The 26,711-nt window shown below is 47.7% G+C and overlaps 4 protein-coding genes across 9 annotated transcripts; 1 reads left to right on the forward strand and 3 right to left on the reverse strand.

Annotated features, from left to right (window-relative positions):
- Window positions 1-4,202: 4,202 nt before the first annotated feature.
- On the reverse strand, window positions 4,203-8,892 carry mtfr1l (mitochondrial fission regulator 1-like). Of its 2 annotated transcripts, none has more exons than XM_060052574.1 (8): window positions 8,744-8,892; window positions 8,359-8,447; window positions 7,637-7,723; window positions 7,279-7,385; window positions 6,902-7,113; window positions 6,348-6,720; window positions 5,878-6,034; window positions 4,203-5,589 (listed from the first exon to the last, which is right to left on the reverse strand). In XM_060052574.1, exons 2-7 carry the CDS (start codon window positions 8,371-8,373, stop codon window positions 5,917-5,919), a joined length of 912 nt encoding a protein of 303 aa, XP_059908557.1. In that variant the 5' UTR covers window positions 8,374-8,447; window positions 8,744-8,892; the 3' UTR covers window positions 4,203-5,589; window positions 5,878-5,916. The 2 variants fall into 2 exon arrangements, with proteins under 2 accessions (XP_059908557.1, XP_059908556.1); XM_060052573.1 differs by having other exon boundaries at window positions 7,637-7,744.
- Window positions 8,893-8,971: 79 nt separating this feature from the next.
- si:ch211-15d5.11 (oxidation resistance protein 1) lies at window positions 8,972-18,815 on the forward strand. Of its 3 annotated transcripts, XM_060052566.1 has the most exons (16): window positions 8,979-9,339; window positions 9,907-10,092; window positions 10,522-10,781; window positions 10,959-11,008; window positions 12,161-12,262; window positions 12,699-12,860; window positions 13,330-13,461; window positions 13,919-14,103; window positions 14,197-14,495; window positions 14,579-14,726; window positions 14,945-15,119; window positions 15,826-15,966; window positions 16,152-16,304; window positions 16,646-16,741; window positions 16,813-16,886; window positions 17,067-18,815. In XM_060052566.1, the coding sequence occupies exons 2-16, from the start codon at window positions 9,992-9,994 to the stop codon at window positions 17,200-17,202; spliced, it is 2,214 nt and encodes a 737-aa protein (XP_059908549.1). In that variant the 5' UTR covers window positions 8,979-9,339; window positions 9,907-9,991; the 3' UTR covers window positions 17,203-18,815. The 3 variants fall into 3 exon arrangements, 2 of the variants coding, with proteins under 2 accessions (XP_059908549.1, XP_059908550.1); XR_009525858.1 differs by lacking the exons at window positions 16,813-16,886; window positions 17,067-18,815 and having other exon boundaries at window positions 8,972-9,339; window positions 16,111-16,304; XM_060052567.1 differs by lacking the exons at window positions 8,979-9,339; window positions 9,907-10,092; window positions 10,522-10,781; window positions 10,959-11,008 and adding an exon at window positions 11,319-11,597.
- On the reverse strand, window positions 17,931-23,498 carry selenon (selenoprotein N). Of its 2 annotated transcripts, none has more exons than XM_060052568.1 (12): window positions 23,095-23,498; window positions 22,637-22,754; window positions 22,395-22,525; window positions 21,770-21,982; window positions 21,568-21,695; window positions 21,200-21,337; window positions 20,970-21,051; window positions 20,402-20,584; window positions 20,207-20,312; window positions 19,729-19,841; window positions 19,381-19,482; window positions 17,931-19,146 (listed from the first exon to the last, which is right to left on the reverse strand). In XM_060052568.1, the coding sequence occupies exons 1-12, from the start codon at window positions 23,293-23,295 to the stop codon at window positions 18,982-18,984; spliced, it is 1,680 nt and encodes a 559-aa protein (XP_059908551.1). In that variant the 5' UTR covers window positions 23,296-23,498; the 3' UTR covers window positions 17,931-18,981. The 2 variants fall into 2 exon arrangements, with proteins under 2 accessions (XP_059908551.1, XP_059908554.1); XM_060052571.1 differs by having other exon boundaries at window positions 21,568-21,692; window positions 23,095-23,496.
- Window positions 23,499-24,266: 768 nt separating this feature from the next.
- znf593 (zinc finger protein 593) lies at window positions 24,267-26,659 on the reverse strand. 2 transcript variants are annotated; one of them, XM_060052577.1, is made up of 4 exons: window positions 26,315-26,659; window positions 25,957-26,160; window positions 25,765-25,827; window positions 24,267-24,707 (listed from the first exon to the last, which is right to left on the reverse strand). In XM_060052577.1, exons 2-4 carry the CDS (start codon window positions 26,154-26,156, stop codon window positions 24,581-24,583), a joined length of 390 nt encoding a protein of 129 aa, XP_059908560.1. In that variant the 5' UTR covers window positions 26,157-26,160; window positions 26,315-26,659; the 3' UTR covers window positions 24,267-24,580. The 2 variants fall into 2 exon arrangements, with proteins under 2 accessions (XP_059908560.1, XP_059908559.1); XM_060052576.1 differs by having other exon boundaries at window positions 26,428-26,656.
- Between the last annotated feature and the right edge of the window lie 52 nt (window positions 26,660-26,711).

Below are 26,711 nucleotides of genomic sequence, written 5' to 3' on the forward strand. Positions count from 1 at the left end.
TGTGTGTGTGTGTGTGTGTGTGTGTGTGTGTGTGTGTGTGTGTGTGTGTGTGTGTGTGTGAGAGCATTCCCACAATTATCCAATACTCGGGTTTGTTTGGGGCGGTTTGAAGATACATTTAAACTTTTTGGGGGAAGCTGAGCTTTACTACCGCCCCTGAGCCCCACCATGAGCCTGTACCCCCCAGCGTACCTCCAGGCTGCTCCTGCTCTACAGACCATCAGACACGGCCCTGAGCCCCACCATGAGCCTGTTCCCCCCAGCGTACCTCCAGGCTGCTCCTGCTCTACAGACCATCAGACACGGCCCTGAGCCCCACCATGAGCCTGTACCCCCCAGCGTACCTCCAGGCTGCTCCTGCTCCCCTGCTGGTCATTGCGGGGGACAGCAGCAGGGACTAAGGAGCATTAGGGGCTATAAACAGACCGACAGCAGCCAGCGGCTGGCCTCCCACTCTGCTCTGCAAAGGCCACCTCCTCTCACAGGGGATCAGTAAGCGCCGGTGTTCAGGTCTATCAACCATGCACAGGGAACATTGGATTAACATTTCAAAAAACATATTTGAAAATGATCCATTATCCACCTGCCACCTTTTAGTGTGCGCAGGACTTGTTGTGGTGTTCTTCTCAAACTCATTTGTTTGTGGAGAATGAACATCTTCAGAAAGAAACAACAGTTGTTTTGTCTCTTCAGAATATAGCTCTCTATATTTTAGCACACCACCTCTTCTTGTCCTCTGTTTGAGCGGGTGTTTTAATTAGGTTATGAGCGTTGAACTGTCCAAAAACAGACCAAACCGTGATCAAGGGGAGGGAAGGACTGATGTTTTATTTTTTGAATGTTTGAATTGTAATGTCTTTTTGGAAGCATATTAACTCTAGCTTTTATTTCAGTAGCCCAGGATCTTGTAAACATTTGGGGCAATCGTAATAAAGGCGTCTAAACCGAGGGCTAAACCTGACGTTCTCCGTATTGAAGAGGTGACGCTGGGCTGCACATGAGGGAAGCAAGGGAAGGACAGCAGAGATAGGAGCTGATGGTGAGGGTTAGGGTTAGGGTCCGCTCTGTTACAGCCAACCTCAGGGGTCTGTAGAAGGCCTCACTACGTCAAAAGGGTTCTTGTTGAGAGATCAACCTTGTTTTGCCGACTTAAAACCGCGTGCCGTACATTGTGTTGTTCCTTTCCTGGAATCTTAAATTAATTTCAGACATCGGCAACCAACCCATGACATTGATGGTTAGAATGTCGACCAAAACAAGACTTTGACGATGTATGTCCTCATGCAAGATTTTTTGGCAGCACTGATACACCTTGTCTATGACCACTGCATTTAAACATCTAGATGCTACAATACATAAATCTAATCTTAAGACATGTTCTGTTTTGATCAATTGAACACTAATACCATTCCACACATAAACCGAGACAAGATGGATCCAAATCTCGCATATATTAGTTGAAGGACAAGTTGAAGTGGATCTGAGTAGATAGGGCCTCCACGTGTTGGTGCCACTTACCGATCAGACGCCACGTTTTAAAGGAACAGTAATAACAGCAGACCGACGCTGGAAAGCCTTAAAATAGAAACAATTGAATGGATTGAACAGCAGGCCCTCTTCTGAGCTACTCGCCTTGCGTGAGTCATAAGTGCTGGTTGTGTGCACCAGATGACGTGGGTGGAGGTGTGGGTGGAGACTGAGGTGTCCTGGGTGAAGCAGCTGAGACTGAGTGCTGATGGCGTTCCCCCCCCCTTGCCGTCCACTTAGATTCAGCAGTGGTTATTCTTGGTTGTTGCTATTATAAAAATGCACCCGTGGAGCTCTGTTTAACCCCTTCCTCACTAGGGCTGTTTATCTGTTTTCTTCTTCTAATAACGTACCCTAAGTAAATCTAGTCTATCTCCAGATCTAGTCTATCTCTTAACACGGATAGGGGGTTTAATACTAAATATAATGCTAATAGTGTTTGAAATACTAATACAGCGATTTATACTACTACTAGGCCTACTTCAGTAATTCTACTAAAATACTAATCTATTTATTATCTTATTTCATTTATTCCCTGTCCCTAACATTTGAAGAGCGGTCTGATTCTGCAAGGATCACAAATTAAACCTCCGCTAAATTGATTGTACTTCTCGAGACCGAGATGGACACTGGGGACAGGTTTAGGGTTAGGGTTAACCCTAGTTAACCTGTGTCTCCACAGGTTTACTCATTAAGAGCTGGTCCTCAAGGGGGACGAGGTGAATGATCACATCAGGCATGGCCTGCGGACGACTCTAGGCCTTTTGGCTCTGGCAGGAATCTGTCTGCAACTTTGCCTTGGGGTGTAAAGCTGTCCAGATGTACTACTGAAAAATATCTCTCTTTCACCAGAAACAGAATGGTACATTCAAAATATGGATCAGAGTTCGGGTTCAGTTCTACTTTTCTTGAACAGACTAAAGAAGAACTAAATATAATCTACAAGTTAGGAGCATTTATGTCTGAATGTCTTCATTCAGGGTTTTCAACCCTGAGCCCTATTAATTGAACTCTCTAAAGATCTCTCTTCCACTAAAATAGACTGCAGGACCAAAGGACGGGGTTAGGGACTAAGTGGGCCAAGGACTTTGGGATTGAAAATAGACTCACTAAGACCCACATCGTCCTGGGTGTTCCCAAAACATGGAACTGAAAGAATGTGGGTTAGCAAGCTCACTATACACACTGGCTCTATATATACAGACCCTGGACCAGTGGGTTAATAAGCATCGCTTTATATACACTATATACACCAGTAGTGGACCAGTAGTAAATTTTAATATTACATAATATCAGTAAGAGGCCGGCCTTCTGAAAAGTACGTTCTTGTATATGCGCTCAGTACTTGTTTGGGGCTCCCTTTGCATTAATTACTGCATTAATGAGGAGTGGCATGGAGTCGATCAGCCTTTGGCCCCGCTGAGGTGTTATGGAAGCCCAGGTTGCTTTGATAGCGGCCTTCAGCTTGTCTGCATTGTTGGGTCTCGTGTCTTTCATCTTCCTCTTGACAATACCCCATACATTTTCTATGGAGTTCAGATCAGGCGAGTTTGCTAGTCATTCAAGCTCAGTAGTATTTATTCAACAGGTATTGGTACTTTTGGCAGTGTGGGCAGGTGCCAAATAATCCTGCTGGAAAAGCATCTCTATAACGCTTCAGCAGAAGGAAGCATGAAGGGCTCTTAAAAGCCCTGGTAGACGGCTGCGTTGACTTTGGACTTGATAAAACATAGTGGACCAACACCAGAAGATGACATTACTCCCAAAATCATCACTGACTGTGGAAACTTCACACTGGACTTCAAGCAATTTGGATTCTGTACCTCTCCATTCCTCCTCCAAACTCTGGGACCTTGCTTTCTAAATGAAAGGAGCGGGAGACAAGTTCTCTTAGCCTCGGTAAGACACTTCTGATGCCTCTGGTTCAGCAGTGGCTTGATACAAGGATTTAACAGTTGTAGTAGCCCTTGTCATGGATGCGTCCGTGTGTGTTGGCTATTGATGCACTGCCTCCAGCCTCAGTCCACTCCATGTGAAGCTTCCACGCATTTTTGAATGGCCTTTGTTTGACAATCCTCTCAGGGAAGTGTTTATCCCTGTTGCTTGTGCACCTTTTTCTACCACTTTCTCCTTCCACTCAACTTTCTACGGATATGTTTAGATACTCTTTTAAAAGCCAGCTTCTTTAGCAATGACCTTTTGAGGCTCAGCCTCCTTGTTGAGGGTGTCAATGACTATCTTCTGCATACGTGTCAAGTCAGCAGTCTTCCCCCTGATTTTGAAGCCTGGTGAACCAGACAGAGAGCACTTAAAGGCTAAGAAAACCTTTGCAGGTATTTTTTGAAGTAATTAGCTGACTGGAGTGTAACACTTTGAGCCTACAATATTTAACTTTTTCAAAATATTCTAATATACTGATTTTTGGGTTTTCATGAGCTGTAAGCAATAACCTCAAGATTAATACAAATAATGGCTTGAATATTTCACTTTGGGTATAATGAATCAATGAGTTACCCTTTTTAAATTGAATTATTGAAATTGAATTCAACAATATTCTAATTTATTGAGATGCACCTGTATATTATCAGTGAACGAGTTATCAAGTTAATCCGTTCAGACTCCCCCCTGTGGTGAGGTTATGACATTGCAGCATTGAAATACAAAACCATGCAAAATAATGCCAGATGCTGAAAATATCAGCCCACCTTTATTTACAATTCAAAACCAAACAAAACGTTTCTCTAACATGGCAAAACACAGGATAAAAACAAATTAACATGAATCTGGCTAAAAAGAAAGCAAAATATACAAATTGAATGCTAAATCATTTATTAGCAATAACTGTAAATGTGCATTTCTTGATATTGTTCCTAGTTTTCCAACAATTAAACCGTGGCAGCACACATGTGAATGCAACATCATAAGCATCACTAACCCACACACAGACTAACCAGACCTAGGGAGAAAACTACTGTTTCGAACCTCTTTCTGTCCCAAGCATAGATAATAAAAACAAAAGGAATCAGAAACGTGGAGAAGGGTGATGGTAAATGAGGACAGACGTGTGCCTTTCGATTCATGCATGTACACTCTAAATGGTGTTTGTCCACTGGTTAACAGACAGAGGAGGGTGAGGGTGGATGCGCCCCGACAGCACCTCCACCAGCACTGGGGCAGGACCCCCTGGGGCATCAGGAGAAGGGGGCATCAACAGGGACAGTGTGCCCAACACAAAGCATAGGTCCGCATCAACACATCACACACAGGTCACAGCATGCAGGGGCGGCGTTTGTCCTCCACCAAGGCCATCGTATCGAGCCTCAAGCCTCCATGCCGTCGCGTTGCAACGGTGGGCCGAGACAACAATAAGAAACTCTGCATATACTAGTAGTTCCATTCAAATTCAAAAAGCCTATTTGAGTGCAAGCAACTGGTACGGTCCTAGAACAATAGCATGATAATATAAATGAATTCTACCCATCCCCCAAAAAAAGAAGTACAATATTCTCCAAACTATGATTCACATTTGTTCTATGTCGATTATAGCTGTAAGTCACTGAATCTTTCTGCAAATGGATGCAAGAGAGAAATATCCCAATCCAAGAGAAGGCAATTTAACACGCGTTCTGGAGTGAAGATGAGCAACGGGGAATGAATTCACGACCAAACTGTCTTTCCACACACATACACATGGTCGTAATTGAGAAATATCTATATCTCCCAGTTTTGCATCAAACATTTTCCAGGTCAGTTACAAGACTTCCTACGTTAACAAGAGTCTCTCGAAATGTACTCCAGCCTCCCCTCCTGAAACATGAACTGCGGGGGAGGACTGAAGGGATGAAGACACAACGGGTCCGCGGGCCCGCTGCAGGGAGGACTGAAGGTACGAACACACAACTGCACGGAGGACTGAAGGAAAGCTGAGGCCAAAGCTCTCCTAAAGGTTTGGTTTGGTTTGGTGAGGGTCCGGTAGGTTTTCATATGAAATGGATGCAGGCTTCTTGGCTCACAAGAGCTTTAGGCTGAAATCCAAAGGCTTAAAAGTCCATAGGCAAAGGCCTGGCAAAAACAAGAAGACAAAACACACACACTGAGTACCACGGGTCACCTTCTCAATTGCATTGAGAAGCCATTACAAGCTTTTTTATTTATTTTTAGAATCAGCCCTATAAAACATGGCAGATGGAAGGGTCCAACAAGATGATCACTTCTAGAAATCAAGTCTACCAGCGGACCATACCAACTGGTAGAAACAACAAGTTATGTCTGAATATGAAAGAAGGGACGTCCCGTTTTAATGAGGTTAAGGAGCACACACTTCTCGCCACGTGTTCCGTCTGGACTTACAGCAGGAGGCAGACGGGGGGACAGGGCACTGGGGGGCTGCTACTTCCGCGGCGCGCCGGCGATGTCCTCGTCCTTCAATGTAAACTTTTTCCGAAGGGCCTCAGAGATCCGGGTGGCTGAGTCCTCCTCCCTCAGAGAGGAGCAGCCTCTGTTGAACCTGAGGAACACAGAGACAGAGACCAGCTTGAACCTGAGGAACACAGAGACAGAGACCAGCTTGAACCTGAGGAACACAGAGACAGAGACCAGCTTGAACCTGGGGAACACACACCAGAGACCAGAGCTTCACTCCATCCATATTCAACAAGCGTGAATATGGATGGAGTGTATAAAAGAGCCACTGCATAACAAACTCAAGACAAACCCCCTGCTGATAGCATGTGGATCAGCAGGAAGATGACCAATAGGGACAGGGTGTATGCCTGTGTGACCCGGGAAGCTGAACCTGATTGGTTGAGATTGCCCCTTACCGGTCCTTGCTCATCTTCATGCGGTTCATGTCCTTCAGAATGTCCATGACGTCTGCGAAGCTGGTGGACTTGGACAGCGACACCGTGTCCTCCTCCGCTTCCCGGAACTCCATGCTGGGTCGGTCCAGGTCAAAGGTCGCCGAGCACGTCATGGAGGCGGGCAGCCGGGGGTCAGGGACCAGCTCCGACACCACGGAGACTGCGTCTTCGTCGTCCTCGTCCTCCTCTTCCTCCTCCTCAGTGACATCGCTGATGACGAAGGAGGCGGCGGCCGTGGCGGCCGGCGGCGGGTAGGATGCCTCGAAGGGCGCCATCGAGAAGCTCATGCTGGTGTCATCAGGGGACAGCAGGTCAGGGGTCAGCGGGTTGGAGCCTGGACACAGAGAGGAGGGGGACAACAGGTCAGGGGTCAGAGCCTGGACCCCCGTCACTGGAGACTAAACCCACTAACTGACCCCCGTCGGTGGAGACTAAACCCTCTGACTGACCCCCGTCGGTGGAGACTAAACCCTCTGACTGACCCCCGTCGGTGGAGACTAAACCCTCTGACTGACCCCCGTCGGTGGAGACGATCTTGGCGATCTGCTGGCGCAGCCGGCTGAGCTCGTCCTGGAGTGCCGTGGTCCGGTTCATGGCCGTGACGCCCGGCTTCCTCAGACCCTCCACCTTCTTGCCCTCTCGCCGGAAGTTGGGCACCGAGGAGTTCCTGTGCAGCACCAGCAGGGGGGTGGGCCGCCACTCGTGTCTTAGGGGGCGGGAGTCACTCCTGGAACGGACAACATGGCTCAGGACGGGGACCACACCACTCAACATTAGTTTGTCTGTGGATGGACTATGTTGACACACACTAACACACTAACATTTGTCAGTCTAACATGCGTCAGTCTAACATGCGTCAGTCCGTGGACGAGTTCAGTGTGGAGCTGCTTACCTCACTCTGGCATAAGTCTCCTCCTCGTCTGCTGCGATCCAGGCGATGTCGGCCAGGGTAGGAACCGATGGGCCGAGGGGCTTCAGGGACGGGAGGCCGGGGAGTTCCTGAGGAGGACCCCACAGTCATCCAGGGAGGATAGAACAACAAAATCATCCAGGCAAGATGCAACAGCACAGGCATCCAGGGAAGATAGAACAACACAATTATCCAGGGGAGAGAGAACAACACTATCATTCAGGGAAGATAGAACCACACAATCATACAGGGAAGATGGAACAACACAATCATCCAGGGAAGAAAGTCCATGAAATAAAAGATTGGCCACCCAAGGCTGAGTGTGGACTGTGATGATCACCTGGAAGCAGGCCCTTTGAGGAGGCTTGAGAGCCAGAGTAGAACCGATCATCCTCACAACGCTCCGAGTGGACCCATGAGGCTTGTTCTGCCAGATAGGGATAACCTCCTGAGAAGTCACAAGAAATATAAACGGGTGTCGTGCAAAAAAGGGATCGCCGTCTGCCCCCTATTGGTTGTATTGCTGCTTTAAATATTTAAATAGATTGAAAAAAGGACTGGAATTGTAATCTAGGACCAATGGAACAGAGCAGGGCCGATATAGTGTCATAGGGAGATTTCTTTATTTTATATGTAACACATCTATAAATCATGCTTATACATTCTAGTTTCCAAAAATATGCATAGGCAAAGGCATTAGAGATACCGGAAACTATACTATATTAGTTATTATCTCTTAAAATCTGGTAAATGTCATGTATGATGACGCAAAAAACTGCAAACAATTATTTTGTGTTACTTAATTCCGATTATTCTGGAAAAAGAAACGTCAACGTTTCGCGATGACATACCCTTGCTATTAACATGGATTTAAAGAAATGTTTATTTCCAAGTCATGTCTGTTATAAACGTGTACTATACATTACGTACTGTATAGAAACCATCATTTTACATGGCTAAAAATGTGCATCATTTATACTCTATTGCAGATGTAAAGATGGATCCATCGATCTACGTCAAGTTAGTTTGACGTGTAAGCGTTTATTCTGAGAAGAGCCTTACAGCATCAGAGTCCATGTTCAGTGATGGGGTTCTGCAGCAGCTGGATATGGGGTCTGTTACAGCATCACCTCCACACACACGGACAGCATCTGAAAGGACACAAAACAGGTTATATTATAGAATAAAGATGTAAGAATCAATTCATATCTTCAACACCAGCGCCGTTTAGACAGAGACCAAACCCCTTTAGGATCGTAGCTAACCTCTGCTTATTTCTCTGCCAGTAACCTAGTAGCCGCTATGCTATTCTAGCAACTATGCTAGCGGTCTCCTTCAGGCCCTGGTCGGGTTGTGACCGAGCTTCTCTCTATCATTTAACATTGATCAGCCCATCTTTCAAAAGGTTCACGACATAAATCCAATATTCAACCAGTATATAACTTACAGTTGGATGATATGCACCAAGTAAACTTGACAATAAGTAACTATTGCTTCATAAAAGCCCGTTGTCCTGGTCGTCTTCAGAGCAGCTTCAGCTAGCGGTTGTTGTGGTTGAAGCCGGAAGCATTCTCCATAGACTGACAGCTGATTGGGTGAAGGGCTTTACCTGATTGGTTGAAGGGTTTACTGCACTGATTTCCTAATATATTTGTTTACAAACCCACAACATCCGAATCCGTTTGAGAACCAAACAACATGAGACAAACGATTAACTATTTAATTGGCAGAAGATTTATGTGCTCATTGATACATCCTGGGGTTCAGCATTTATGTACCAGAAACAACATTTACACAATGATTTTACAGGCTCTATTTAATACACTCTCATTACGAAGTGAGGATCCACAGTCCTTATTGTCTAACCTCGCCTGGACGCCATGAACTGATAATGAACTTTGGTTTGATCCATTGATATGGGAACTGTCTCATCCCTTTAAGTTCTGGGCGGAGCATCAGTCGGCTCACTGGTCTGCAGTGGGATTCTGTCGGCATCACAAGCTAAATATGAAATGTTTTCAACTCCAGGCCTTCATTAAGTCAGGTCAGTGGTTCAGAATTTCCTCCTAATGTACTGATTGTGGTTCACCGGACGCTTATCGCTTGATAGTTGTTGCTGTTAGATACTGCAATGATGGGTGTCACAGTCAAACTGCAATCAGCAATGTCAGTTAGCATACATGATAAGAACCATACGAGGAGGAATCTGAGATATGATGTCTGGATGAACAGTTCTGTGTTGCTCTCAACATCGATTGACTGATGAGGTGATTGATGAAGGACGATTCATATTTTGTCGTTTTTGCGTCAACTGTGTAGTCTAAATGTACACGGTTGTGTTTGTGTAGTTATATGGCTTACATAATTATGTATGACAAATTATAATGTAACGTAACATAAAGTAATTACATTGTCTATGATAATGTTTTTATTTTGTGCCGAAATATGATATTGACATTTCCATATAAAGATAAACACAATTGTGTGCAACATTTTATAATGTTAAATACAGTATTTTTTGTCCATCGGGATGGTGTTGTACGGTAGTACAACTGCATGGATAGTTTGAATTGAGGAGTCGTTAATGTGGCGGCGTGTCTCTGCCCTGTTGGTACGGTAACGCTGGCAGGATGCTGATAGGTTAAGGGGAGGATGATACACCCGATCTGACCCTCAGCGCCCCTCCTGACAGGAAATGGCTCAGTCCATGAGGAGGTCCACCACTCTGGGCACCATGGACCACAAAGTCCAGAGGGACACAGCCAGGACTGGCTACTTTGGAAATGTCAAAAACAGGTCAGGCCATAAGTAGTATGGGTTACTGGGGAAGCTGCCTGGCTCTGGGTTTAAGAATGGTCCTACATACTTTATCTGTGTTAGAACTGTATTATTAACTGAAGGCAGAACAGCCAACAAACCACGGTTGGAGCACAACTGAGACCAGGCATTATTCTATAGCATGACTCCTCTTTTATCAGCTTCTCACATTGGTAGCTGTCAAAATTGACGTCTCATGCTAAATTTATAATATATATATATATATATATATATATATATATATATATATATATATATATATATATATATGTAAACGTCTATCCTGCAGCCATTTTGATAAGCGATCAAGCATCTGGAAGTGAACTCGACACTGAGGGAACAACGTCACTCAGACGTGTGTTCGTGGGAGAGCTGTTCTCGTCCTCACGTCTCCTCTCCTCTCTTCAGGCTGGGATCCAAGCTGGCGGCCAGCGCCTCACAGGAGCTCAGTAAGAGTCCTCTGGGGGCGGGGCCTGGGGCCGGATGTGGTCCTCGGGGGACGGGGCCTGGGGCCAAATGTGGTCCTCTGGGGCCAGAGCCTGAGGCCCCTGGGGCCAGATGTGGGGCCACGGAGGCCCGGCCCGGAGGCGGACGTCCCTTCCATGCGGAGGCCAGCGGGGCCGTCCACCACATCAGGAACCCCAAGCTGAGGCAGTACTACCTGCAAGGTAGGCTTAGAGATAACTAACATCTACAGATACACAAGATTCAAGAACTTGTCCTATGATTATTCATACATATGATCTGTACAGGGTGAGCAGGCAAAGCTCTCAACATTACAGTTATAGCGTATTATTATTTAAATGTATACACTGGTAAAGGGAATGCATCCATTGTCTTCATAGGCTCCTCGTCAGAGTGTCAGCCAGCACGGCAGGAAGGACCCGGCTGCAAGGTCTGTCTGCTCTCATGGTTACATAGCGGGGTTAGGCAGTGGACTGGTGACGAGATAACTGAAGGACTCCCTGCAAACATTGATGAACATAACAGGGTTAGGCAGTGGCCCGTGATAAGAGATAATCAAGGACTCTGCACATTGATGAACATAACGGGGTTAGGCAGTGGACTGGTGACGAGATAACTGAAGGACTCCCTGCAAACATTGATGAACGTAACGGGGTTAGGCAGTGGCCTGGTGACGAGATAACTGAAGGACTCGCTGCACCATGATTAACATAACGGGTTTATAGATAAGTGTTGGGAAATACAAAGCTGAGGTTTCCCTGTTTGCCAAATGTAACGGTGGATATCTTTTAGTTATGTCGCATTAGGCGTGAAATATGCTTCATGGAGTGTATAAAACCTCACAATGAAGTGTGATTTGCAGCATAAATCTTACGACATTCTTCCCATAAAAACAAGAGAGGCTTTTCCTTAACAACGTCCAAAGTTCAATGAGAGCTGGTTGTTCCGTCACCATGGGCGGACGCGGTCTGTTTCAGAGTCTCTACCGCAAATACTACAGGAAATATGTCTATCCAAAGGTAACTACGCAAAACGTTGAGGCGATAATATTACCGGCAGGCTCACAGGTTATTTAGAGTCTCTCTGTCATGTAGGAATGTGTCTGTGGGGTCCTGTTTTCATGATTATTATAATGTTGATTGGAGCAATTCTGCGGTTCTTGGTGACTAAAAAGGTTAAGGTTGTTATTTTATATCCTCCTAATCCAATCATACCGGATTCAAAATGCAAATTAACTCATGTCTCATGTTCTTTCTACAATGAATATTGGTTATTGGATCAATAAGGACTGACCTATTGGGGGTCTGTAGTTGTTACCTAACCACTGATGTTTATTTACACATCAACATAAAACTTTACACGCACAACACAACTTTGTTGCCATTGATCCCGGCTGCTTGCCCCCTGTCGGTACACAGCGTAATGCCTAGCGCACACAACCTCAGCAAGGGAGCAGGACTTATGCTTCTGCTCTTAATGCCGGAGCTACTAATGTAACATGATGTTGCGTCTAACAGATATCCAATAGGCAGCCTTTAGATGATGCTGCTTTATGTCCTCCCCCTCCTCCCCTCTCTTCTAGACCCCTCATAACGACACAGTGTTCAGTATCACCTCTGATGTCCACCCCGCACCACCTTCAACCACCTGTTCCTCCTCCACCCCTGCAGTTCTCCCCCAGATGGTAGGAGACCCCTTTAATCAGATGGATGCAGCATTGATGGCTTTGCCCCATGAAACGAGAAAGGAAAAACACTTTCTATCAAATTGTCACAATGGATTGTTTGTCGTCTCAAAACAGTGTAATGTATATATTTTTATAATGTCTTTGATGTTTTAAAAAAGGGAAAGAAGGCAAATGTTAATGTTTAATTTGGCCCATTTAAACTCTTTGTGTCCCCACTCTCAATGGAATGTCATGTAAATATGACATGAGCAGCCTGCTTGTTTATCAATCGCTAACCGACGCCCCAAACCCTTATGACACACAAAACACAAAACACAACACACAACACACACACAAGGCAGGCACAGAGGGAAAGAAAGAGGAAGTGCCTTTTGGTGTGTGAGAGGAACGCCGTGTTCTCTCTTGTTCTCGTGTCATGGACTCCGTCTTACAGAGGCTGCGTGTTTTCAAGGGGAAGCAGAAGGCCGCCGCCGTGCCATCCCCGGCAGAGCTGAGGTGGTCCGGCGCTGACCAGGGGACGACGCCCGGGCCGGAGGGGACCCCCCCCGGCGGCGGCCCCTCGCCCTCGCCGGACGCAGAGTATGACAAACTCCTGGTGAGTAGCGGCCATGTGACCAGACATTTGACCGGCCATGACCAGAGCAGTGCGTGCGTGCGTGCGTGCGTGTGTGCGTGCGTGTGAATGTTGTAAACAGGGAATGGGTTAACCTAGCGATTCTATGAACACCCTTACTGTACCGACAGCGACATATTGTTTCACCTTCGTTTCACCTTTCATGTGTTCAGTGTAGTGAACGCTTAATGCTGGTAGTCTGAAGCTTTTCTCTATGACCACGTCCTTTACTAATGGAAGAGGAAAGTTGCAGTGCTAGCAATTGTTAAGCAAATCCTAATGGGTTTTAAAACCACAGTGCTGATCCCCACATGAACAGCGTCTGGTTAACCCTGATCCTGGTTGGTTTCAGTGCGGGTTGACTCTCCAACACTTTACCACCCTGGTTAATACATGATGGTAACCTGCTCCACTACGTCCGTCCTTAACCATTAATCTGTGTGTGTGTCAGGATGTGGAGGCGGTACCCATGCCTGACGGAAAGCTGTGCCTACTCACTCTCCCGCCAGAGTGCTGCCAGGGGGAGGGGCCTGAGGCCGTCCCATACCTCAAACTGTTTAGCCGTTACATCACCGACTGCAAGGTGAGCTGCGAAGAGCACCTGGTTGGTGAAAACAAAGACCTTAAGAGAACAACATTTCCATAGGGATGATGTGCAAACCTCAGCACCATCACACGGTCAAATCCCTCTCTCTCCCTCCCTCCTGTCTCTCTCCCTCCCCGTCTCTCTCCCTCCCCGTCTCTCTCTCTCCCCGTCTCTCTCCCTCCCCGTCTCTCTCCCTCCCCGTCTCTCTCCCTCCCCGTCTCTCTCCCTCCCCGTCTCTCTCCCTCCCTCCTGTCTCTCTCCCTCCCCGTCTCTCTCCCTCCCCGTCTCTCTCCCTCCCCGTCTCTCTCTCTCCCCGTCTCTCTCCCTCCCCGTCTCTCTCCCTCCCCGTCTCTCTCCCTCCCCGTCTCTCTCCCTCCCCGTCTTTCTCCTCCCGTCTCCCTCCCTCCCGTCCCTCTCCCTCCCCGTCTCCCCGTCTCCCGTCTCCCTCTCTCAGGGCGTGGTCTCTGGCATCCTGCTGGTGACGTCCACCAAGCTGTTCTTCGACCCGTGCAAGGCCCACCCCCTGGTGGTGGAGCACGGCTGGGAGGAGTACCTCCTCTCCGTCTCCCTGGAGCGCCTGGCCTCCGTCAGCCTCTACTCGGACATCAGCCACGTCCGCTTCAGCCAATCCCAGCACAGGTACTCACTCACTCACTCACTCACTCACTCACTCACTCACTCACTCCTGTGGGTCTATAACACCACATGAGCGTGACAGAGCCCTCTCTGTAGGTGGAGGGGTAAGAAGAGCTCCCTGAGGACTCCTCCGCCGGGGGTCTGTGACTCCCTGACCAGCAGCACCACCACCAAGCAGGAGGTGGAGGCCCTGGCCTCCTCAGGCCCCTCGGGCCCCTCTGGTCGGCCCTCTGGGGAGGACGGCGGCTCCGCAGACACGTCCGAGGCAGGGAAACCCCCGCAGGGCGGCGGCCCCCCGGGGACGCACTCGGAGGGGGGCGCCCGGGACTCTGCTGGAGCGAGCGACCCCGAGCCGAAGAAGGAGGAGGAGTCTGGCTGGAGGAGGCTCCTGGCAGGTGAGGGGGCCAGGAGGAATGGACCGGTCTTTGTGGTATTCAGCAGCGACGCCGGGACCTAGCTCTGTCTCTGTGACCTCCAGCTCCCGGGAGCAGAGCGCCAGGCGGCCCCGGGGCCCTGATGTTTGTGCGGCTGCGGACCCTGGAGAAGGAGAAGACCCCCGCTGGGCCCCAGAGGGCCGGCGGGCCCCAGCCGGGAGGAGACGCATGGCTGGCCCTGTCCCAAGAGAGGTACAGATGTGTGTCTCGCATGTATATATAGAGCCACTCTTCCCTCTCACCTCCTCAGTTCAGAGCCGCTCTTCTCTCCCCTCCTCTCAGTTCAGAGCCGCTCTTCTCTCCCCTCCTCTCAGTTCAGAGCCGCTCTTCTCTCCGCTCCTCTCAGTTCAGAGCCGCTCTTCTCTCCCCTCCTCTCAGTTCAGAGCCGCTCTTCTCTCCCCTCCTCTCAGTTCAGAGCAGCTCTTCTCCTACCTGAGCCGCTGGCGTCCGGAGACGAGGCTCCTGGAGGGAGAGGAAGAGGAGCGAGACGGGGACGCCTGCGAGGAAGAGTTTGTGCTGATCGAGGACGATGAGGAAGAGCACCGGGTGGCCAAGAGTGACCGGCACGCTGGGGAGGACTGGGAGGTGAGTGGGCTCATACTGGGAGGACTGGGAGGTTAGTGGGCTCATACTGGGAGGAGAGTGGGCTCATACTGGGAGGAGAGTGGGCTCATACTGGGAGGACTGGGAGGTTAGTGGGCTCATACTGGGAGGAGAGTGGGCTCATACTGGGAGGACTGGGAGGTTAGTGGGCTCATACTGGGAGGACTGGGAGGTGAGTGGGCTCATACTGGGAGGACTGGGAGGTTAGTGGGCTCATACTGGGAGGACTGGGAGGAGAGTGGGCTCATACTGGGAGGTTAGTGGGCTCATACTGGGAGGACTGGGAGGAGAGTGGGCTCATACTGGGAGGACTGGGAGGTTAGTGGGCTCATACTGGGAGGTGAGTTGGCTGATACTGGGAGGACTGGGAGGGGAGTCAGCTGATACTGGGAGGACTGGGAGGAGAGTGGGCTCATACTGGGAGGTTAGTGGGCTCATACTGGGAGGACTGGGAGGAGAGTGGGCTCATACTGGGAGGACTGGGAGGTTAGTGGGCTCATACTGGGAGGTGAGTTGGCTGATACTGGGAGGACTGGGAGGGGAGTCAGCTGATACTGGGGAGGACTAGGAGGTGAGTGGCCTCCTACTGGGAGGTGAGAACGCTCATGCTGGGGAGGAAATGTTGTACTGAACACAATACCAATAGTTGTAACAGTAAGGTGATGATGGACTTCATGTTTGCATGCAGATGTTGTCTATAGAGAACGGCGGGAGCCAGCCAGCACTGCTCAGAGATCCTGAGGACCAGCAAGCGCTGCCCAGAGACCCTGAGGGACTCGCTGACATTTTGGAAGCAAGCTGCATTTTGGAAGCCTCACATGTCACAGAGGTGAGGGGCAGCTTTTCCTCACTCACTCACTCATTCATTCATCCATTCATTCCCTGGCTCAATATCTCATTCGTTTAACATTTGCACTTCAATTTTTCCATACCTTTCTTGTGTTTGCACGTTTTCCTTCTACCTTCCGATCAGTTGTGCTGTTCTCTACCTCCCCGTCTCGTCTCTCTCCCTAGCTGTGCACAGAGTTGCCTCCCAGAACCATTGGTCATGCCTGGCAGCTCACCTACAGCACCTCGTGCCACGGCTTCAGCCTCAAGTCTCTCTATCGGAGGCTGAGGGCCTCCGACTCGCCTGCGCTCATCGTCATCAAGGACGCTCTCGATCAGGTGAAACACACATGAGGCCTGTTGTCAACGATATGGACGCACCACGCCTTTATGAAGGACCAAACAACTCATAGGCTGAGAGATGTGTTTACTCTGTGTACCAGGGGTACTATTGCTTTGCTGTGAACAGACATGTGGTTCATGTGTCTTAAATCATGTGGTACTTACATGAGCAGAATCGTTATGTACCAAGTGATGTTTGGTTTGGTGCAACATTGAGCCACTGGAAGAGCTAAGAACGATTGCAAGAGACACGAAGGATGGGGAATAGGTAGAGTAGGAGCATTTTTATAAATGTGGTTTTCTCTTACATTGCGAGTTCTCTCTGCGTGTTGCCCAAGGTGTTTGGAAGCTTTCTCTCCCACCCACTGAGGCCCAGTGACACCTTCTACGGCACGGGAGAGACCTTCCTCTTCATGCTCCACCCTCGCTTCAAGGTCAGCTAACGACACGATCGCACCTTGTGGAGAATGAAGAACACCCGTTTGAATCCTCTGTCTCTCTCCAGTGCTTCAGGTGGACTGGAGAGAACACCTTCTTCATCAAGGGAAACCTGGATTCATTTGCCATCGGCGGGGGCAGGTAAGACGATAGTGGTGCTACATTGGCCATTAGGTTAAGAATCTAGGCCTTTGTCTTTCATTAAGCGGTAGCTTTCATCATTTGATCTTCTTTTCATACTTTTACCCCTTGATTTTTGATTGCCATATGTCTAAAGACGATGATAATAAACTATCATAACAACACTCCTCTTCTCCACAGCGGCCACTTCGGCCTGTGGCTGGACGAGACGCTGTATCGCGGCCGCAGCCAACCCTGCTACACCTTCAACAACTGCTGCCTCTCTGAGGAGGACGACTTCCACGTCATCGCCATGGAGGTGTGGACCTTCAACTGAGGGGACACACACGGACACACAGAAAGTGCAGGTTCCACATTTTTCAACCACACGTCTGAGAGTGTGCGCATGCTCAACGCTGGGTGTTCTGTAATGCTACTCTACGGCCTTTCTGAGACCGAGTTGTTACAGAAGTCCTTTCTGTGGTTTGGATGCCGAGCCATGTGTTACTCGTCACTAAATAGACACTAAAGTAGGATTAACTTACATACTGGATAAGCCTGTCTTTTGACAAAGATGTTATGTAAATATAATACCCGTCTCTTAATTGGTACTGTATATTCCTATGCTCGCATAAGTGAGTGATTTACTTTATTTGGAAAAATGAAGCTCTACAAATGCATATGCGCATGTACCGCCTGCTCCATAACATCTCATACCCTCCATTCAAAATGGAGGGCAAAACATCGATACGATTACGAAGACTACAATATCTTCTATGACAGAACAACTTGAGTATGGACGGGTCAATGGACCTACAGAACCAACCGGAACTAGAGTTCCTCTTCCCGTCTTAGGGGCGGGACTCGGTGAAGACGGACAGATGCCACCATCTTGGATTCATCCTCTGGTCGAACAAAAACTGAACATTTAATACTTTTATGCAAAATGCTTTAGAGATTGTCACGTGGCTTAGTGGTTGATGTTGCCCACAAAATCACATTTATTGTAAAACAAAGGTTTATTTAGTGTTTGGAGACAATGTCACTTTGAAAAACGAAGAACTATTCATGTTTGCACCTTTTATTGTACAGGGTTAACCTAACCACAGGGTTATGTAAGGGTTAGCCCTAGCCCTTAAGGGCTATGGTTAGCCCTAACCCCCAAGGGTTACCCCTAACCCCTAAGGGTCACCCCCAACCACAGGGTCCACAGTTGTTATTGGTGGTTCAAGGCCGCGACAGGAGCACAGTGTCAATCACATGAATCGATTTCCAAGAGATGACGAGGAGGAAAAGAGACTGATGAGGAGGAAAAGCCAGTTATAGTGCAGTGTACCGCTTTATAAAAACATGGTATCATAAAATATGAACAATTAAAAAATAACAGAACAAATTTGACATATTACAAGATTGTCTTTGGTGGTCACATGTCACAGCAATGAAAAGTCTGCAGTCAACGTTTGGTTTTACACGAGAACTTGAGGACAAGTGAGAGCGCCTTGCAGCTGAACCGTGAAGACATTCCCTGGTGGGCTTCAGCAGAGACATCAGGCCTCATCCGGCCAAAGCTTTCAGACGAGGCCTTCATAAACTACTGAGGCCAACAACAGGAAAGGACTTCTTATGAAATGTATATATAATTATATAACAAGTTCGCCTATTATTAAATGTTATACACACAGCTGCAATATCAAATGATGGTGCAATTGTTTTTTTGGGCAGAAAATCGAATGGCAATCTGAATGTTACAATAAACAGATTCAGGCAAATAGCCAAGACTTTGTCTTTTAAGTTTTGTGAACATGGTCTTTAGAGATAGTCAAAATATTGCATGATGAAATCACAATCATACTACTTATTACAAGTTCCAAATTCAAGCAAATAACTTCTCTGGATAACTCACTCGGTGGCTATCGCAATGATGTTTGAGATTCAAAAATGTTTCAATAATTTAGAAGCATTTTACAGGACTAAATTAGTGTGTGGAGGAGCTGCACAACTATTGCACTTTGAGTAATTAATGTGCACAGGTTAGACCACATTTCAAATGAGGTTCTTGATAATCGTGTAGTGAAATTGACCTTCAATCTACCAGCTCCTGGGGACACACACGCTCCTACTGCATGAACTCTTCTGCTCTCTGCAGGGCCTCCTTCAGGAAGGCCATGTAGGTGGAGGTGGACGGGTCCTCAAAGCCCGCCGAGAAGCTGAACGCAGCATCCTCCTCCTCCGGCTTCATGGCCGTCTCGTCCAGGAAGCTGTTGGCGTTGATGTGGTGGACCTGAAAACCAGTTAAAAGACCAGTCACATGGACCTGAAACCATCACCAGTAAAAAAAAAAATACCAGTCCCATGGACCTGAAACCATTACCAGTAAAAAAAAGTCACACGGAATTCAATCAAGGCAGAATTACACTCATGGATACTTATTGGGTGATGGAAGTAGCATACTAATAGTAATCTCTGCTAATTAAGTATGCATATATTCAAATCTTACACTGCCAGCGCTACTTACGATGGTACCGTTGGGCAGTGCTACGATCATCTCGACTGGGAAGTTGTACTTTTCGAGGTGCATCTGGGCTTTTTGGCCCAGAACCAGGTTCTGCTCATCAGTCTGTAACAGGAATCATATTTGTAGAAGAGTCAGCAGAACATTGATGAGCAGGATGGTCTCGGCCCAAGACCTTCATCAGACTGACCTGTTCAACTTGAACATGAAATGGAAAAGTCACTTCATTTTATTCATATTATTGGAATATAAATGCAACACTTAAAGCATGTACGTGTGATAGCCATTTTCTAGAAGCAGCCTCGCTGTTTACTGTTGACATCCTGTTAGCAGCCTGCTGGCTGTACAGACCTGCATGTGCTCCAGCTCTCTGACCAGAGACCAGCTGCTGATGAAGCTGTGGTTCAGCAGGGCGAGGACGGGCGGGCTCTCCAGGACCGTCTCCCGGAGGGTCCGCCCAGAACCTACCGGAAGAGAAGAGAAGAGAAGAGAGCGGAGGTGAGCCAACAGAAGGCCCTGAGTGGAGGTGAAGCCAACAACGGTCCTCTTTAACCCGGTTCTAGGACTAGCACGTTCCATTTCAACTAGGAGGTGGGGGGTCAGATTTCAGAAATGTTGACTGGCATCCTGCTGTCAGATCCGTGGTTTACGCGGTACAGCTCCACTTCTAACTGGACATGCTACGGTGGCTAAATACCGCGTAATGCGTTGTATGGACCGCTACTGCCAACAAGGCTAACAATAGCTTTCCTGGCTAGAAATGTTATTGCTACGAGTTTCTTTTTCTCTCAGATATTGAGTAGCCTACGAGGGCTGAGTGTGATGTCACCTCAGCAGGACTGGTCGTCCAGCGCGCCCCAGAGCACGATGGAGTGCACCAGCTTGTGTTCGGCCCCGGCGCGCTCAAACGCCTCCGGGAGGGGCAGGTAGGACACCTGGGAACACAGTCACTTTGTCAGGATCTGCTAGACTCCTTCTTGAAAAGGGGGGCAGAAGGTGACCTCCAGGGCTGGTGGTAACGTACCTTCTTGAAGGGGTAGAAGGTGACCTCCAGGTGGCGCTGCGCCTCCTGCTGGCCGACCTCGGCGGTCCAGTGGATGTCCTCGAAGACGAAGTGGATGGGCTCCGGGCCGCGGCTCTCCACCATGCGGCCCTCCTCGTCCGTGACGAACGGGGGCGTGGACGGGCCGCTGGACAGGAGCTCCAGCTGTAGACCAACATAGAATAGAATTCATCCACTCGGACTCCCTTGAGGGGGTCCGATGACGTGAGAGTTCCCGCACATGGTTCAGCTCGGTCCTGCTGGCTGTAAAGAACTATGTAGAAGTAACCCACAGCCTCCCATGTCCATGAACCACGGAGAGGTTCTCTACGTCAACACAGAGCATGGGATTTGTCCCGCTGTTTGTAGACCTTCCAGAGCGTTAACGCTTCATAGTAACATAATTTGGGTTTCCCTGGTCTCAGATGCTTCTTCGATGCGCATAAAGCATTTCAGACGTCTGGGTTAATGTGTCAAGACGAGGACCTCATTCATAAAATATGTTTTGTGGAACAAGGATTGCTTGTTAATTGGTTTCCTGCAGACGTACCTGAGGCAGGAAGCCAATGTCCACCTCCATGTTGCTGCTCTCGCTGCCTCCATACAGCCACTCCATGTCCACGTTCAGAGGCCTGTGGAGACATGAAGATCAGGACATGTGTGATCTAGGACATGTCTGATCTAGGACAGGTGTGATCTTGGACAGATGTGATCTAGGACAGATGTGATCTAGGACAGGTTCCCGGTGGAGGTTCATGGAGAACCTGGATGAAGGCCTACCTGTCGTTGGGGACGTAGAGGTGAAAGTGGCGGACGTGAGAGGCGTCCTTTGAGATGATGATGTTTCCGGTGAACTGGCCTGGAGTGAACCAGAAAGGGAAGTCTGGAACCTCGTTGAGCTGGAACTCTGCATGCACCCTGCAGCGGTGGAGAGCAAGAGAGAGAGGCACCCTTTACACGTCAGCAGACAGAAGATAAACCCAGGGTTCAGAGACAGCGATCAAATATTGAATAGGCAAATGCATCGTGTTGAAATGCAGTCCAATAGTTGACACCTTCTGGAAAACATGTTTATAATATGTTGACCTCATATCCAGAACCCCCTCAGCTGAAGACGATGTCGTAGTAGAAGTCACTGGACCCCTCACCTGAAGACGATGTCGTAGTAGAAGTCACTGGTGGCCCGCAGACAGGCCACTGTGCCCTGCGGGGCGAAGCGGGACTTGACGAAGGGCCGCGGGTGGAACATGCTCAGCAGGGAGTGGAGGAACACCTGCTGGGAGCACAACACCTTGTTAGTCACGGGCCGGACTAGACTTGGGTCAAAGGTCAACACGCCGAGGGCATCACCTCTTTGCCCTTAGGGAGGGGCGGGTTGTAGCGGTTGTTGGGCAGGTACCCCGTGAAGATGTTGAGCTCGCTGGGGATCACCCACCAGGTGTCCCCCACCTCATGCTTGTTCTTCGGTGGCAGGAAAACCCTGAACTGGCCAGCGGAGAAGGTAGAGGAGGGCGTGGCCGGTGCCCTCCAGGCACGGAGCCCACTCAGGGAGCTGTGGGTCACCTGGAACGAGATGGAAGACAGGATGTTTTTATAGGCATGAGGATTTAATGAAGTCTGCTGGGCAGTTGCCCTTAACAACATACATGAGAAACACTAAATGTTTGAGGCATGTCATTATGCAACTCTTTGAATATAAGTCTATATATATACATATATAATGTGGAGTCCAGTATATAATATAATAAGACAAATTATATTATGCACAAGAGGCAACTCTTTTTCTTTTTAATCAGAATGCAGTTCTCATTACGCCAATTTATAACATGTGGCATGTAAACTTATATTAGTTTCCGACGGAGGTTAGCGGTTTTCTCAGAGTGTCTCTCTCACACAGCGTTGCCACTGTGAGGCTGAATTCCAACCAAAAGAGAGAACTGAATCCCTGTTCCACTTTAGCTGCTGGGCGTCGTACCCCCAGAAAGCCGTCCTTGCTCTTGGTCATGGAGTCCATCTGCAGAGGCTGCATGGTCGCCTCCAGCACCAGAGTCTCTCCGTTTGGGTCATGGCTCTCCTCCTCTTCAAACTCTCCTGGAGAAGTAATCCCTGGAGAAAAGTCAGAGAAGGCATCACTTATCGATACCAGAGTGTATATCACAAGGCTAAGGCAAGAGGGCGAGAGTCTGAGGCAGAAGGATGAACGTAATGGGGACGTACCAGTGAGTTTCTCCGCAATAGGTCTGAACTCCTCTGGACTGAGATATGAATCTTGGTCCGTGTCCAGGGAGCTGAAGAGGAAAAGGCCCTCTGCTCCTAGGATCTTCAGGCTCTCTTCCTATTGGGGAACACATGCATCCCTGATTGGCTCAATATGGCAACATGGCATAGATGTAGATTGTATCGCTTAAACGCATTCCAAACGTGCTTTACACAGTAAATGCGAGGACTGGCAGGTTCGTCCATTTACTGCGTGCAGCTGTGCAGACCAAGAACCCCCCCTAGTAAACACACTTCACACTCAGGGGGTACGGTTGTTCCTATCGAGGTGCGTGGCAGGGAGATGTAGGGCATTATTTAAGAACATCTGGAGAATAGAAAAATGTACCATGACGATATTGGAGCCTACTTGATATAACACACTTGTATCTACGTATGCGTTCTTAAAGTATACTTACATGTCGTTTAAGTTGCTGACCATCCTGGTAATATTTTATGCCAAAAGCTAGAACAGGGACTACAGCAAACACCGCCAGCGCAGCAAGCGCCCGGGTGATCCACGAACCCCTTTTCGCGGCAGAGGGCGGCCCACCGAGCCCCCGTCCCCCGGGGTCGGGCTGCTCTTCCCGGTCTGCTCCTTGATCCACGTCTCCGGCCATCCTGCCCTCCAATCCAGATATGGAGACTATTTAGGCCATACTGTGCAAACAGCCTCCTTGACTGAAATAATTTATTGTAATCAGGAAAGAAACGGACCACTTATAATCCGGTAATATACTGATTTGCGGTATTCAATCTCACCACTGGACTACAGAAATGTAGCGTCACCAGTTAACTGTTTACCCTCACATCCAATCAGAACCTCGGCTGGGCTGCCTGCTCTCTTAAAGGGCCAGCCAGTCGGAACCTCGGCTGTCTGATCCCATATCATGCTTTTTTCGAGTTAATAATTGCATTTGGGGGTACTACTAGAATAGTGTTACATGCCTGTATGTTGAAGTTGTTAACATTGCGGGTAGGCGGGAGGCAGGACTACTGCCCTGGAAGTAAAGTTTGAGCGCAAACGAGCCGTTTCACGCACTTAATACAATCCTGCTTTTAACTTGCTCTGTTCCTAAACCAGGCACCCCCGCATTGAGCACAGATTTGTCCCACTTATCTTTTATCTGGAAAGACAATGTTGCTGAGAAAAATGTGATTATTATTATTATTATTTCTAAGTATTTTGTTGTGTTCAACAAACATTGTCAACTCTGTTTCTCCAGATCAGTCGTGCTCGTCCTCCACTTCTCCCTATAGGCTCTCCGGGCGCAGGAAGGTAGGCCTACAACTACATCTAAAACACACGCTGAATATTATATAATTTATTTATAGGCCTATGCAATTATCTTATTGGCATAATCACAAGAGATGATATAAACCAAACACTAATATTTAAAGGGCCAGTATGAACCTCGGCTCTCTTAAAAGGGCCAGACTGAACACTTTTCTATTATACTTCGAAACGTGGCATCTATTATGCACAGCAATAGCAAGGTAATTGTGTGTGATCATGATATGTGCCAAGCTCAACGGTAGTAATCTGTTCATAAAGCTAAAGACAACAATTTAAATTGACACAATCACCCAGTTACTTTTCTTTCCATTTATTTAATCAAAATTGACATGTAGGTAATTTCTGTTAGACATTTGAATTACACTATTCACTCAAATATAGATAGTTTATTTAATATTTGCATGGGAAATCCTTTTGATTAGGACTTCAAGTAAAGATTTTAAAACCATAAATATAGTTTTATTGATCATGCATACAACAACCAGTTATGTTTGAGTATCAGAACGATAATACACAGTCATTGTAGGGTCAGGAAAAGTCCATTCGCAATCCTTGTAGGGTCAGGCACAGTCCATTTTCAATCCTTGCAGGGTCAGGTCGAGTCCATATCACTCCATTTCCTCTTCAATGGGCTGCGTCGTCACTTCTATCTTCTTGGGGGCGATGAAGGACCCCATGCCGGCGGCCCTCTCCGCCTCCGCCTGGGTATAGGGCTCCTCTCTGAGGAGCCTCAGCCTGGAGAAGGGGGGCAGAGAACCAGACAGCATTACCATGGAGGCCAGGGTCACCAGACAGCATTACCATGGAGACCAGAGTCACAGGACAGCATTACCATGGAGACCAGAGTCACCAGACAGCATTAACATGGGGACCAGTCACTAGAGAGCATTACCATGGAGATCAGAGTCACCAGACAGCATTACCATGGGGACCAGCGTCACCACCAGACAGCATTACCATGGAGATCAGGGTCACCACCAGACAGCATTACCATGGGGACCAGTCACTAGAGAGCATTACCATGGAGATCAGAGTCACCAGACAGCATTACCATGGGGACCAGCGTCACCACCAGACAGCATTACCATGGAGATCAGGGTCACCACCAGACAGCATTACCATGGAGATCAGGGTCACCACCAGACAGCATTACCATGGAGATCAGAGTCACCAGACAGCATTACCATGGGGACCAGTCACTAGAGAGCATTACCATGGGGATCAGCGTCACCAAACAGCATTACCATGGGGACCAGGGTAACCAGACAGCATTACCATGGAGACCAGGAACCCATTTGGATTCCCTTAATTCACCTATTGTTATTATTAATATCAACATCATAATCGTCATCATTAACAACTTGGAATGATGAGGGCTATTCTGGATTTTCTATACATATATTCCAGTATTGGTCGAGGCTGTCATACAGCGCGTTGGAAAAAAAACTAGTTTTAACCATAGTGCCAATTAGGAACTCGTGCCAAAACAACATTTATACATGTATATTTAGTTTTTGACGGTAAGGATTGTATTTTAATAAAGAGTTGTAATATTTAAGAGCTAATATTTTAGCATTATTGGTCTGTCAGCTATTAGAGGGTGAAATGCGCCGAGTTGATTTGACTGCGTTTGAGCCAGTTTGGATTTGAGACCGCTCCTGGCTGGATTATGGTCGTTGAGTTTCAAAATCTTGCACTCTTCTGCTCTATTATGCTCCTGCTTCAAGATAATGATATTAATACAAATAAACATTTACATAAATAAATGTATTGCTTGAATATGGTATCTTACTGTTTTTTGTGGATTTTTGTTTTGAAATGTTCTTTCAATGACCTCATATCCACAAAATATCTCCTGTAAGAAAAAAGAGAAAAAGTGAAATATGATAATACACCAAGGTCCTTTATGTAAAAAAAAAAAAAGCCCCCGTAAGAAGGGGATGGATAATTAATTATGATACAAGTATGATGATCATATCCTCACGCGCAGGTTATGCAGTAGTGCTGGGCACAGCCAGTGACGTCAAAGTCCACCTCTTGGTGGAGGAGCTTGGTGGCCACTTCAGGCTTCAGGTCGGAGTGGATCTGATCCAAGTCTTTAGTCCTGCGCTTCGTCTTCCACTTCCTTGCCTTGTTTTTATGAGAGTCACCGTTGTGGTTCCCGTACGAGTTGGATTTCCCCATGATTCTAGGATTCGAAATAAAACGTAATGGATTCAGAACAGCGATCAAATTAAATATATAGTGCGACTTTGTTTTGGGTCGAGTCTGTTATTCAAAACACACAACACACGCTTCGACTGTGGAAACACCGTAGCTCATATTGCCAAAGGGACACTTACACTGTTTGTTTCTACGCAGTCCGCGTTATTGACATTAAACATCCTAAGACGATAATAAAGATAATAGATCATATTACTTAAGAAGTATGTGAACGTGAGCTCCCTTTGCTTACCTTTAACACGTGCACGACGCCACCACTGAGGAAGGATCGTTTCCGGGTTAATGCAGAGGGAAGCAGATTATTTTGACAAAAAAACGCCTGGAAAGTCAAATAAATTAAAGTTCGTTCCAGCATCAGATTCAAAGACCAAAAAATTTGCACAAGTCACGATTCTGATTAAATAGTATGTGTAAAAAAAAATGCAAGCCAGATGCACGCAGACGATGAAGCTTGAGACCTGAGAGCAGGGCGTCCCGTCACGTGACCACACACCGCCCTGCGCGCCGCGTCACGTG

The sequence above is a fragment of the Gadus macrocephalus genome, chromosome 5 (genome assembly GCF_031168955.1).
Source record: "Gadus macrocephalus chromosome 5, ASM3116895v1".
Classification (NCBI taxonomy): domain Eukaryota; kingdom Metazoa; phylum Chordata; class Actinopteri; order Gadiformes; family Gadidae; genus Gadus; species Gadus macrocephalus.

Bases quoted from the DNA above. Each gene is read 5' to 3' on its own strand.
- mtfr1l (XM_060052573.1), bottom strand. The intron at 7,114-7,278 runs GTAAGCAGCTCC...TGTCCGTTCCAG, and splicing joins GAGACTTATGCCAGAGTGAG to GAGTGACTCCCGCCCCCTAA. The intron at 6,721-6,901 runs GTCAGTCAGAGG...CTCTGTGTCCAG, and splicing joins GATCGTCTCCACCGACGGGG to GCTCCAACCCGCTGACCCCT.
- si:ch211-15d5.11 (XM_060052566.1), top strand. From the start codon at position 9,992: ATGGCTCAGTCCATGAGGAGGTCCACCACTCTGGGCACCATGGACCAC. The intron at 11,009-12,160 runs GTCTGTCTGCTC...CCTCTCTTCTAG, and splicing joins AGGAAGGACCCGGCTGCAAG to ACCCCTCATAACGACACAGT. The intron at 16,742-16,812 runs GTCAGCTAACGA...GTCTCTCTCCAG, and splicing joins TGCTCCACCCTCGCTTCAAG to TGCTTCAGGTGGACTGGAGA.
- znf593 (XM_060052577.1), bottom strand. From the start codon at position 26,156: ATGGGGAAATCCAACTCGTACGGGAACCACAACGGTGACTCTCATAAA. The intron at 25,828-25,956 runs GTGAGGATATGA...TTTTTCTTACAG, and splicing joins CACTACTGCATAACCTGCGC to GAGATATTTTGTGGATATGA. The intron at 24,708-25,764 runs GTAAGATACCAT...CCCCTTCTCCAG, and splicing joins ACAAAAATCCACAAAAAACA to GCTGAGGCTCCTCAGAGAGG.